Genomic DNA, 13667 nt, shown 5'->3' with positions numbered 1-13667 from the left:
CAGTCTGAAAGACAAGATTAGAGGATCTTGACAAGATGGGAGTGATGAAGTGACAACTCCTACAGACTGGATTGGCAACATGGGAGCAGTGAATGTGGTGGACTTCAGTTGTGCCTTTGTCCTGCCTGGCCCACCGTTGTGTGTTTGTCATGCCTGGACACATCCCCTGGCGGCTCAGCTCCTCCCCTTGTCACCTAGTATAAAGGTGGCTTTTCCTCCCCCTTGTTCAGTTCGGGTCGGTTATCTGTTGGGATGTGCTCCTGGTTCTGTAATAAAAGCCTACAGTTGTATTGGCACACAAGTAGTCTTTTGCCTAATTGATAGTGCATCAGTGAATAAACCTGGAAAGCTGAGATCTAAAGAACCTCAATAAAGCTTTGAAGAGATCTCACTCCCAGTGCAACCATTGAAGACATTTTGCTGCAACTTGCCAAGGCAAACGTGAAGGATGGATATTGGCAAGTAACGTTGGATGAAAGCAGCAGTTTCTTAACTACATGCTACTGCTCTGGAAGAGTATTAGTACTGACAGCAAGAGATATTGAATGATCTTCTAGGAGTAGAAGTGATTGTGCATGATCTGATAGTCTATGGATGTGGAGATACGATGGAAAGAGCCATTACAGGTCAAGATCAGAATCTAGTGAGACTGCTTGAGAGAGCTCACCAGATGAAATTGAAGCTGAACAAGAAAAAGACTGCAACTGAGAATGACTAAAGTCAAGTATACAGGTCATGTACTGACAGTGAAAGGACTTCACCCTGATCCTGATATAGAGCGAGTTGTAGCAGAGATGCAGCAACTAATAGATGTGAACGCAGTGCAAGGATTTGTTTGATTTGGGAACTACCTAGAAAAGTGCTCGCCCAATGGTCATCAGTGTGAACCTCTACACAAGTTCACTGCAAAGTATGTGCAGTGATATTGAGGCACAGAACAGATATTGAGCAGCTTTCACTCGTATCAAACAACTCCTGACAACGGCTCTGCTGAGGTTCTATGATGTCAATGACAAAGTCACTCTGCAGTGTGATGCTAGTAAAACAGGACTTGGAGCAACCCTCATGCAGCAAGGGCACCCAGTTGGACTTGCATCCAGAGCATTAACGCAAACTGAACAATGCTATGCACCGACTGAGAAAGAGTGCCTGGCTGTTGTCTTTGCACCTGCGAATATTTTAATCAGCATCTATTTGGGAGAGACAAAGTGATGGTAGAATCCGATCACAAACCACTTCAAAACATCTTTCTCAAATCACCTCTATCTGCTCTACAGTGTCTGCAGAGAATGTTATTTCATTCACAGAGATAGTGAAGCACAAGCAAAAGATGTACATCCCCGATGCTATCGAGAGTTGCACTCCCTTTGAAGAACTTTACTGATGCGAGAACAAATCTTCCAGATTCAATGTGAAGCAACAGCATAACATGCTGTGAAAGTCATCAACCCAGCCGAGGCATTGAATCTGACACACAAGCATCCTGTTCAAATCAAGCCAAGTAAGTAACGAGATGCAACTTTCATGGTGCTATGGGAAGTAGTGAAGAGAGGAGAGGATGGCTTGAAACATCAAAGGCACAGCTGTTGCTATAAGAGAGTACTGGGCATACTTGGGTGAAGTGGTGTCCCAAAATGGCATCTGAGTCAACATTCATAAGGAGATGAATAGGAGAAGCATATTCATGAAAACCATCAAGAAAATGAGTCGAGTCTGAGAAATGTAAGAGGCATTCTACTGGCTAAATGTGAGCAATAAGATTTAGGACCACATCGACCAGTGCAATGTTTGCAGTGGACATCAACCTATGCAAGCAATACCTGCTCATGACACCTCAGACAGAGTGTGGGTGATGCTAGGAGTAGATCTTCTCACTCTCACAGGAACTGATTATCTAATCACCATTTACTACCATTCAGATTACTAGAAGTTAGACCAGCTAAGGTCAGGTGTGATTTTCCTGAATTGGGACTAACTGCCCTCGCTAGCAGGAAAATGGCTCATCTCCCACTGGCGTTGGCAATGTCTGTCAGGTGAGATGGATGCAAATGTATCCAGTGAATCACGCCAGCCAGCCTGACTTTTCAGAGATCAGAGCTAGATATAGAACATAGAACATAGAACATTACAGCGCAGAACAGGCCCTTCGGCCCACGATGTTGCACCGACCAGTTAAAAAAAAAACTGTGACCCTCCAACCTAAACCAATTTCTTTTCGTCCATGAACCTATCTACGGATCTCTTAAACGCCCCCAAACTAGGCGCATTTACTACTGATGCTGGCAGGGCATTCCAATCCCTCACCACCCTCTGGGTAAAGAACCTACCCCTGACATCGGTTCTATAACTACCCCCCCTCAATTTAAAGCCATGCCCCCTCGTGCTGGATTTCTCCATCAGAGGAAAAAGGCTATCACTATCCACCCTATCTAAACCTCTAATCATCTTATATGTTTCAATAAGATCCCCTCTTAGCCGCCGCCTTTCCAGCGAAAACAATCCCAAATCCCTCAGCCTCTCCTCATAGGATCTCCCCTCCATACCAGGCAACATCCTGGTAAACCTCCTCTGCACCCTCTCCAAAGCCTCCACATCCTTCCTGTAATGTGGGGACCAGAACTGCACACAGTACTCCAAGTGCGGCCGCACCAGAGTTGTGTACAGTTGCAACATAACGCTACGACTCCTAAATTCAATCCCCCTACCAATAAACGCCAAGACACCATATGCCTTCTTAACAACCTTATCTACTTGATTCCCAACTTTCAGGGATCTATGCACACATACACCTAGATCCCTCTGCTCCTCCACACTATTCAAAGTCCTCCCGTTAGCCCTATACTCAACACATCTGTTATTCCTACCAAAGTGAATTACCTCACACTTCTCCGCATTAAACTCCATCCGCCACCTCTCGGCCCAACTTTGCAACCTGTCTAAGTCTTCCTGCAAACTACGACACCCTTCCTCACTGTCTACCACACCACCGACTTTGGTGTCATCAGCAAATTTGCTAATCCACCCAACTATACCCTCATCCAGATCATTAATAAATATTACAAACAGCAGTGGCCCCAAAACAGATCCCTGAGGTACACCACTTGTAACCGCACTCCATGATGAATATTTACTATCAACCACCACCCTCTGTTTCCTATCCGCTAGCCAATTCCTGATCCAATTTCCTAGATCACCCCCAATCCCATACATCTGCATTTTCTGCAGAAGCCTACCATGGTGAACCTTATCAAACGCCTTACTAAAATCCATATATACCACGTCCACTGCCTTGCCCCCATCCACCTCCTTGGTTACTTTCTCAAAAAACTCAATAAGGTTAGTAAGGCACGACCTACCTGCCACAAAACCATGCTGACTATCACCTATCAATTCATTACTCTCCAAATAACTATAAATCCTATCCCTTATAATTTTTTCCAACATCTTGCCGACAACAGAAGTGAGACTCACCGGTCTATAATTCCCGGGGAAGTCTCTGTTCCCCTTCTTAAACAATGGGACAACATTCGCTAACCTCCAATCTTCTGGTACTATACCAGAGGCCAACGACGACCTGAAGATCAGAGCCAGAGGCTCTGCAATCACTTCTCTTGCCTCCCAGAGAATCCTTGGATAAATCCCATCCGGACCAGGGGATTTATCTATTTTCAGACCCTCCAGAATATCCTGCACATCCTCCTTATCAACTGTAATACTGTCTATTCTACTCCCTTGCAACCCAGTGTCCTCCTCAGCTATATTCATGTCCCCTTGCGTGAACACCGAAGAGAAATATTGGTTCAATGCTTCACCAATCTCCTCCGGTTCCACACATAACTTCCCTCTGCCATCTATAACTGGCCCTAAACTTGCCCTAACCAACCTTCTGTTCTTGACATACCTATAGAACGCCTTAGGATTCTCTTTAACCCTATCCGCCAAAGTCTTCTCATGTCCCCTTTTAGCCCTTCTAAGCTCGCTCTTCAACTCCCTCTTAGCCAATCTAAAGCTTTCTAGTGCACTACCCGAGTGCTCACGTCTCATCCGAACATAAGCCTCCTTTTTCTTTTTAACCAACAAAGAAACTTTTTTGGTGCACCACGGTTCCCTAGCCCTACCAATTCCTCCTTGCCTGACAGGGACATACCTATCACAGACTCGCAGTAGCTGCTCCTTGAAAAAACTCCACATGTCGGACGTTCCCAGTCCCTGTAATCTCCTAGTCCAACCTATGTTTCCTAATTCTCTCCTAATAGCCTCATAATTACCCTTCCCCCAGCTAAAACCACTGGCCCGAGGTTCATGCCTATCCCTTTCCATCACTAAGGTGAACGTAACCGAATTGTGGTCACTATCACCAAAATGCACACCAACTTCCAAGTCTAGCACCTGGTCTGGCTCATTTCCCAGCACCAGATCCAATATAGCCTCACCTCTAGTTGGCCTGTCTACATACTGAGTCAAAAAACCTTCCTGCACGCTTTGAACAAAAACTGACCCCTCTAACGAGCTAGAGCTATAACAATTCCAGTCAATATTAGTCAAGTTAAAATCCCCCATAACAATTGCCCTATTACTTTCACTCCTAAGCAGGATTGACTCCGCAATCCTTTCCTCAACCTCTCTAGAACTTTTAGGAGGTCTATAAAAGACTCCCAACAGGGTGACCTCTCCTCTCCTATTTCTAATCTCCGCCCATACTACCTCAACAGATAAGTCCTCATCAAACCTCCTCTCTGACACTGTGATACAATCCTTGGGCTAAAGGGATCAAAGGATATGTGAGGGAAGTGGGAACTTATCACTGAGTTGGATGCGCAGCCATGATCATAATGAATGGTGAAACAAGCTTTTGGCTGAATGTCCTACTTCTGCTCCTATTTTCTATGTTTTTTTCTATTCCTGACATTGTGATGAGTGACAATGTCCCTCTGTTCACAAGTGAAGAATTCAGGCACTTCATGACTGATTGGGAAATTCAACACAGCACATCATCTCCAGTCAAATGGAAAGGCTGGGGCAGTGATGAAAATTGCCAAAGGGATAATACAAAACAAATGACTGGATCCAGCACAGAAATGCACAAGATGATCTGAGAGTGGAGAAACATACCCACTGAAGGCAGGGAAAATAGCATAGTTCAGTAATGAATGTAACATGGAAAACAAAATACTCTTCCAATAGCTAAAAAGTCTAGAGAAGCCAGTAGTGATAGGAGTGAGTAACAGAATTGAAGTGAAACAACAGAAAGTCAAATTTTACTTTGATAGAGTTGCCAAATCATTGCCAGCGTATAATCATTCAATGAACTCAACAAAAGTCAGCCCACTTGGCAACCTGGGACCTGTGTAAGACAATTGTCACCTTGATTGTACATGGTGAAAGTGAACGACAAGATATATCGTCACTGCCGCAGACATATCTGTGCAACCAGAGAAGCTGCTCCCTCAGAGCAGACAGCTGATGAGGAGGAAGATTTAATTTTGCCAACTGAACAAGGAATGGAACATCCATCAGTCCCAGAGGTCAACGTCACTCCAACAAATGCAAAGATCAGCAGCAGCAATACCCACAAGACAACCACATCCCTAGAGATGCAACATTACCCCAGGAACCAGCAGACACCAGACAAACAGCCAACAACAACTCACATGTACCATTAGAAAACCTGAATGCCTTAATGTGTGAGCAATGTGTGTGTAGGGACAGATGAAAAGGGAACAGATTAGAATGAACACATTGTTTTTTTATTCAAGTTTGATGATTTTTTTATAGTACATGTATGTAGGTAATTTGTAACTGAAAACTATAGTGCATGCATTATTTCTTTTTTATGAAAAGGGGGTTGTTTCGAGAAATATCTTTGTGCACCATTGCCTTTGTGAACTGTGGCTTGCCATAGTTATATGACCTCTGATATTTTGTAGGTAAGAGTTTAAGGTAATAGTCATTTCATCCATTGCGTGGGACAGGGACAAGTCTGCAGAATCAGCAAATCCTTGAAACAAAGTTAAAGATAAATATATCAACAAATGTATATTGTGGGGAGGAATACACAAAGGTAAGGGACAGTGCAAAGTAAAAAGGCCTGCAGAGGAAAGAGTATTTTCCTAGGGGAGACTTTCAATTTACCAAATGGGTGCAAAACTAAACTAATGGAATTAGTTTGAGTGCATCCCATTAGTAACACTGGCTGCAGTTGAAAATCCTTGTAGGTCAGTACGTGGTGTATGTGGTGGGGGCGGGGAAGCACAAGGGGAGAAGGTGTGTGTGTTTCTGCCGAGCTGAAGACTGTCACATACATTTTTTAAATTTAACATTCTTAAGTAAAACTGAACCAGGGTTTTTTTTATTGTTGAAGTAAATGTTAAATTCCTTGCTTGACACAACAGAATGTGAAATGATCAGCATTTCATATTTTTTTATATCCATCAAATCAAATGCAACTAAAAAACTTTCAAAAATGATATAGCGGTACATACCTCCAGCTGAGCTCATTCTCACAAGAACCAGGTCTTCCGTTGATCCAAGCTTGTCTTTTACAGCGCTGATGACCTCCTTCACAGAAGCTGCCACAAGCACTCGGATTGTGGTGTAAGTATGATCGATGCAGTAAACCTTAAAGAGAACTAGAAAGAAAATATACAATAGCTTTGTGTGATTGTAAAGAACATGTCAGCCTGACAGCTTAAAACAGAACTTTCTTTTGTCGACAAAATGCTGCGTTTTTGATGTAGATTACGCAAAGGATCAACATGACAATCATTGTTGCTTGTTCAATTTGAAAAATATTTCTTCAACATTTTCTTCTTCTTTGTTCCTTTCCTCTTTTGCAGCAGTGACTTACACCACGGTACATTTTCTTTAATGCTGTGCAAGTCCCAACAGGCTATTTGACCATCCGCAGAATAACCACCGAACATGCTCACATTCGCTCCCGAGCACATTTGGATTCGGAAGTTCAGCAGAGTTCTCTTCTCTCTGAGGGGGACATTAAAGCTACCATTCCAACACTGAGCTGGCTGAGAAATAATCCATAAACAGGCCAGGCACTAATTCTGAGATCTTCCTTCTCTCTAAGGCTCATGGTGTTTTTACCCATCGAGCCATTTGAGCGCAAAATTACAAGAAATAAATATTTAAAAGCCAAAAAATGCAAATAAAAACTTTTCTCCAAGCGTGAGGAGATTGGATCAAGTAAAGAGCTTTTGCTTTGACACTATTTTAATGTATTGATTGAACTAGAAGTTAAAGTGACCAGTGAATGAAAAGTCGACCACAAAACAACAAGCAACATGCCTTTGTTTCATCAGTCACAGCTTCTTTAGGTGAGATTATGCTTTGTGATGACACTTCAATATACGGTACCAGAAAGGGACGGTTAGAATTAACTTTCCCCACCCGAAAGAAGAGCGTCAATCTTGGATTTTAAACTGATGGCAATTCCTCGGTATTTAATGTAGAATTAGTAGGTTTACCATAGATGGAAAGAGAGAGAGGAACCTTTTGTTATTTAGTGGAATAGAAAGATGCTTTATATATTTTTTCAGGAAACCAAAGTTACACCAAACTCAACAAGGAATGCTCAGCTAATTCCCCAAGGCTGATTTTACTTTGCCTGATATCCCATGGAGCCTAGGGCAAATGAACTAGGAGCAAAGTCTATTGTTGGCTGATGACTTTGTGTCTAATGTCTTCTTGTAAGGACTTGGCTCTCAGTCTCTGCTGATGACTCTCTGGGAAAAGAAAACAATCTCACACTGCTTTTTCAATTTAAGATGTTTTGTCTGGGTCCCACCGATACTGGCAACTAGCCCTCGACTTTCTCCCAGTGCTCATCTGTGACTTTTTCAACAATACACAAATCTAAATTCTGACAACTGCTGTGGTGCGATTTGAAGCTGTGGATTACTAGTCCAGCAACATTATCACTATGCCACATACAACCCTGCCGCTCCACATGGCAGCAGACACATCCCAATAACTGCTTGGTTTGCAGGCCAAACCAGGTGAGGGGAACATGTGGGCTGGTGTCCATGTGAGGGAGGACACTCATCTCCAAACACTCTTCAAATGCACAAAAAAATGTTGCAAGTGGTGGATTTAGCAAAAGAAATGGTATTCGCTTACAGGTACTGAAAGTATTGCAGTACAGTTCAGTTGAGGACAGCTGTCAGGTTCACTGTCACGGAAGCAAAAGGTGCAACAGATCATCCACTACTGTCGACCATGTCGCCAGTCATCTTAATTCGACAAGCAATAATGGACAAGACTGGGCCTGGCCAAATGCAATATGTTTCTATCGAGGTCAACTCAACTGGACGTGCTCCTTGTGTACAGACCTTACCGATTCCTTTCCACATATCCTGTTATGTCCCAATACGCACTCTTGTAGCATTCACCCACACACTGCAGAATATTGCACGAAATGGGAACTCTTGGAATGTCTGAACTCTGCTTGATCAAAAGCGACAGCTCCCAACCCCAGCTCTGGTCGGCAGAGAGTTTCAAGCGAAACTTGCCTCGCAGAGGATGGCCAGCTAATGGAGCTATCAGCAGGTTAGGCTACACGTTGTTCTGGATAAACAAGCCAAACTGTGAGAGGCAAGAGGCTTGTGTTGACTTTGCCATCAACTCTGACAACAGAATTTGGATATTCTCCCCAAGGGCATAAAGAATTGTCTCTTGAATTTATGCTCAATTCGTGAACAGGTACATGGCAATCATCAGTGCGTCTGTTCCAACAGTAACTAGTCCCGACGATATCAAGGACAAATTCAAGAGGACCTGAACGAAACCATTGCAAATGCTCCGCAGGCAGACAAGTTCAATGTGATGAAGGGCTTCAGGATTGCCATGATGTCCTGGAGAATCAATGGCCACTATCTAGGGAAGCTCCTGACAGCGAAAGGCAAGGTGCGCAGGACACATACAGGGAGTGAAATGTCAGCTTCCTAATGTTGGGATGGAAGTTGGAAAGTAAGTTGGCGGGGGATTATGTTTTGCCACAGCAAGTGATGGTGAATCTATATTAATGCATTAGCATATCATACATGTTCATTCCATCACATTTGCTAGATTAAATTATAAAGTAAAGTTTATTTATTAGTCACAAATAAGGCTCATCTTAACACTGCAATGAAGTTACTATGAAATTCCCCTAGTCATCATACTCCGGCACCTGTTCAGGTCAATGCACCTAAACAGCAAGACATGGAGAGAACGTGCAGACTCCGCACAGTGACCCAAGCTGGGAACTGAACCCAGGTCCCTGGTGCTGTGAGGCAGCAATGCTAACCACTATGTCCCTCTTTACGATTTAAATCAGCAGTAAACGAGAAACATATGCCTTCAGATTCGTGACTGGTTAAAGGTGGCATGCAGCAGGTAAGTTACTCTTCCTAGTGGAGCTAGAGTGAGGAGGAGTTGCTTTGTTTGTATGTGGAACTTTGTTGGACAAGGGGAAAGGAGGCAGCTTTCCGGAGATGTTGAGGCATGACTGTCTGAGTGAAGGAGGTCATGTGCTGATGACTCGAAGGAGGATGGAGCATTGCTCTTGGGAGGGAGGGAAGTCAGGTCAGGTCATGACTGCCTGAAGAATCTTTTGTACAAAGGGAAGAAGCTGAACAACAAAGATTAATCTGTACTGAAGGCAGGACAAGCACGATAGAGGGAAGGTCAAGAGTGAGTTGGGGTCAGGTCTCTGGTGAGGCTGGGAGAGTCACAGGTAACCAAAGGCAGGTCAAGGGTGAACGTTGACAGTTGGCAGGTCCAGAATGAGAGCGACTGCTCTAGGTTGTCAGACAGTTGATCAAAAGTGCTGCTGGATAGCTCAAAGGTCACAGAAGTCAGGGGTAGGGTGATGAAGAGATGGTCAAAGGTGATAGAGAGAGTGCAGGATGATGGTGTGCAGTTCCGGGATCCAAATGTGGCAGATGAGGATTAGCTGGCAGAAGTTCCAAGTTCAAAATCTTCCTCTCAGATAGGTAGAATGAATCTGCCAAATGGCAGGGAATGGAAACCTGTCTGGGTGCCGTTTAAATATGGCACCCAGATTTTCAACCATCTTGAAGTAATGGTGGGGTTGGTAACTTTCTGCCTGCCATAAATTGGACAGTCCTATCGACTGTTCCCAACTAATTGGCTGCTTGTGGCTAGCCACCATGTCTCAGATTGGAAATCTCACTCACCTTCCCCCCATGTCTGCATGGGTTTCCTCCGGGTGCTCTGGTTTCCTCCCACAGTCCAAAAATGTGCAGGTTAGGTGGATTGGCCATGCCATGTGGGTTGGGTAGATTAGTCATGGTAAATGCGTGGGGTTATGAGGATAGGACGGAGGTAGAGAGCCTAGGTGGTATGCTCTTTTAGAGAGCTTGTGTAGACCTGATGGGCCGGGTGGCCTCTGTGCATTGTAGGGATTCTATGGTTGTAAGTGCCTCTATTTTAATTACCCACATGTTTTGGCAAGGCCAACTGTGTGGGAGGAGGAGCATTCAACATCTTCATCAGTATTACTGGAAACACCCATACTTTAAACTTACTTTCATCTATACTTCTTATTGATTGTCGCTTTTGGAGTCTATCCTCACCAATGCTAAACTGACGCAAAATAACTTTGTGCTGTAAATTAAAAGAAAAAATGGTTGTATTTTTATTTGGTTTATGTTTCAAATTCTACCAATCTAACATGCAACATTACTGACTGATCTTCTGTTAATTTAGTCACAGCTACACATGGAAATCGCCTGTAAAATTTAGTTAAGTTTTACAAATGTAGTTAAGCCTTCAAAATAGTTACCTTAATGCTAACAAATAAGCGATAATAGATCTTCTGTACACTGTAAAAACAAGTTAACAAAATATCTTGCACAGTAAAATAATTTCCAAACTTGGGACTTTGTATTGTTGGTACCTTTTTTTGTGAAGTCTTGCCATTTCCTTCTTCTGAGCTACATAAGAAAAGCATAATGTTAATTGGTTCAATACAATTAATGACAGAGATCATTAATATTTGGGAGAAAAATGAATATAAAATTTGATGTCACCATGTGTTTGTTACCAACCCTTCACACCTGAGAACAGGCCAAATACTTCCACCCCCAAGAAGGGATGAGAAGTCAGTCACTCAAAGTCAATTCCAACACATCTCCCAAGATAGCATTAGCCAACATTTGGAAACATGTCATCCAGCTGCAGGCACTCAAACAAGGGAGGAAACAGCAGAAGCACTAGTATCTATCGACAAACATTCATAATGAAGGGGCTGAGATGACAATTTCATGCTTTGACCAGCAAGCTGGTCTGCCGCCATGTTCTGGTCTCCAGCATATTCTCACTGAGGCTCTTGTTGGTGGGGGCGTGGTGTTGATAGCTACCTGCCCACCAGTGACAGGTAGCCAATCAGCTCAGTTACTAGCATTCTTGTCTCTCAGTCACAAGGTTTCAGGTTTAAGGCTGACTCTCCAGTGCAGAGTGGTTGGAGTGAATTGTTGGAGGTGTTGTCTTTAGGATGAGAAATTAAACCGAGGCCCCACCTCCCTGCTCAGGTGGGTGTAAAAGATCCGATTGCAATATTCAAGAAGAGGGGCGTTACTCTCGACGTCCTGGCCAATATTTATCCCTCAATCTATATCACAAAAACAGATATCTAGCCATTAACACACTGCTGTTTGTAGAGGTTTGTTTCGTGCACACTGGCTACCACGTTTCCTATTTAAAACAATGACAACACTTAAAAGTGCATCAGTAGATGTAAAGCACTTTGAAAATGTCTGGTAGTCATGAACAACACTTTATAAATGCGGTCTTTCTATTGAGAGCAATCATCAGGCACGGTCTAGAATTTTTCAGAGGCCCAGTCAGTGGATGGAGGCGGCCATCCAGTGGCAGGCCAGAGGCCTTGTGATACTTCATTTAATTCCCTCCTCCTCCCCACCTCCTACAGTGGCAATTGACAGAGATGGCCTCTCATTCTCCCATCTCTATCGGCAGTGGACAAGGCTCCTTGAGGCAGCCTCTTAATTGGCCATCTCCTCAAAATGACATCCCCAGTGTTCCACCAATAGCATTTCCAGGTTCCTGACCCACATTTTATCCCAGCAGCAGGGTAGGAAAATGCAGCCTCCAGGAGATAGAGAATACAATAAAAATCAGTTAGCACGGATTTCTAAACAGCCATGTTTAATCAAACCTGCTGAATTCTTGGGCTGACAAGGGTAACGCAGTGGGATGGCATGCAGAAATTTGGATAAGGTGCCAAATTAGTATAAGGGCATGTGGAGTCAGAGGCCAGATAACAAAAATATATTAATAAAAGTGGCTAAAAAGGAAACAAAGGAGAAGAGAAATTTCTCGACGTGGCAGAAAGTGGGGTTTGCAAGGATCAGTGCTTTCTGTTTACCCTATCCTGTACATAAATGATTTGGACCCAGGTATGACTGAGATTTGAAGATGGTCCCAATTTGAGGAATGTTGTAGTTGATAATAGAGGCTTGCACCAAAATATATCAAGCTTACATTTAGCATTCTATCCTTCCAGGCTTGCAAGTCCTCCTAGCAAAGTGCAAGGTAGCTAATTTTATCAGGAGGAATACAGGGATCACTTATTCCTGGGAAGACAAGAAACTAACAACAAGAAATTCTGATCCATATGCTACTAGAATGGCACTACAGAAGCCAAGCACTCTCCTGGAAATGCATGCTGCAATGCCAACTCCTTCCAGTGTGCCACACCATGTAGAGAAGGGCAGTCGTGGGAGAAACCTCTTCACGTGCTGAAAGAAGTGGAATTGGTGATATAATTCTGTCACTGTGACACCCAACTTCCAAATTTGGACTTGTCCATTGGCAAGTTTGCTTGTCACTCCCCATCCAGTGGTAGGAGTCATCCAGCACTGGCAAAAATAGGCCAGATGCCCAACTTGCAGGTGAACATTTTTGAAAGTCTTTCACAACTGCTAAGTCCCTGGAAGTACTCTGGCATGTCTTCCTTTTATGGCATGATGAATGCTGGATTTGGCAGTGCATGTTGTTACGTCGTCACACGAATGGCAGAGAATTTAGTGACCACTGGTCAAAGACTGCAACAGGCATGATGGGGGTTGCAGCCAAAGAGCCTGTGGGTCTGCAGCACAACAGGGAAATGAAGCAGGAGCTGCTGAGAGGGTAAACACTGCATCATGTCCTCTTCAAAACTGGAGCTGGACTCCTTCATGTTGCTTTGTAGGGACAAGTGGCATAAGACCTGAACATTTTGTTATGCTGTCCTCTCGATTGGGAAGGTGTAAATGAAGTGTGCTGCAACATGATTGTAGTGTGTCCACATGGTGAGCCTTTTTTCAGTTCAGTACACAACAGAAAGATGGCAACAAGGTTAGGGCGGAAAGAGTTTTTAAAAAAAACATTCTAATTGTAAAAATAATGACTGAAGAAAATTGCAGTACACTTTTGAAAAATAAATTGTGTTTCGAAAGATAGCTCTGTGTACACATTGTTTACAGGAACAACTAAGTTTATCAGCGCAGTATGCAACAATACAAAAGGCATATTTGGGGAAAATTGGGGAAATTCAACCTAAAAAAAAAGGATTGGTTTTATTACGAATGAAGGTTACACATAACTGAAAGCAAGTCAAATAGAAGAAAAAAGTAAATACTTCCCTCACCATG

At 43.4% G+C, this 13667-nt stretch overlaps 1 protein-coding gene across 2 annotated transcripts in view; it reads right to left on the bottom strand.

The window, feature by feature from the left end:
- The window catches only part of rapgef4a (Rap guanine nucleotide exchange factor 4a), a 284780-nt gene that overhangs the window by 53651 nt on the left and 217462 nt on the right, over positions 1 to 13667 (bottom strand). For both annotated transcript variants that reach the window (XM_078228399.1, XM_078228400.1), the window contains 3 exons: positions 10913 to 10949; positions 10542 to 10620; positions 6483 to 6629 (listed from right to left, as the gene is read on the bottom strand). In XM_078228399.1, the coding sequence (XP_078084525.1) occupies positions 6483 to 6629; positions 10542 to 10620; positions 10913 to 10949 (263 nt within the window). The remainder of the gene's footprint in view (positions 1 to 6482; positions 6630 to 10541; positions 10621 to 10912; positions 10950 to 13667) is intronic.

This window comes from Mustelus asterias, chromosome 14 (assembly GCF_964213995.1).
Source record: "Mustelus asterias chromosome 14, sMusAst1.hap1.1, whole genome shotgun sequence".
Classification (NCBI taxonomy): Eukaryota; Metazoa; Chordata; class Chondrichthyes; order Carcharhiniformes; family Triakidae; genus Mustelus; species Mustelus asterias.
The sequence above is the reverse complement of the archived record's forward strand: the minus strand, read 5'-3'. Positions and strand labels throughout refer to the sequence as shown.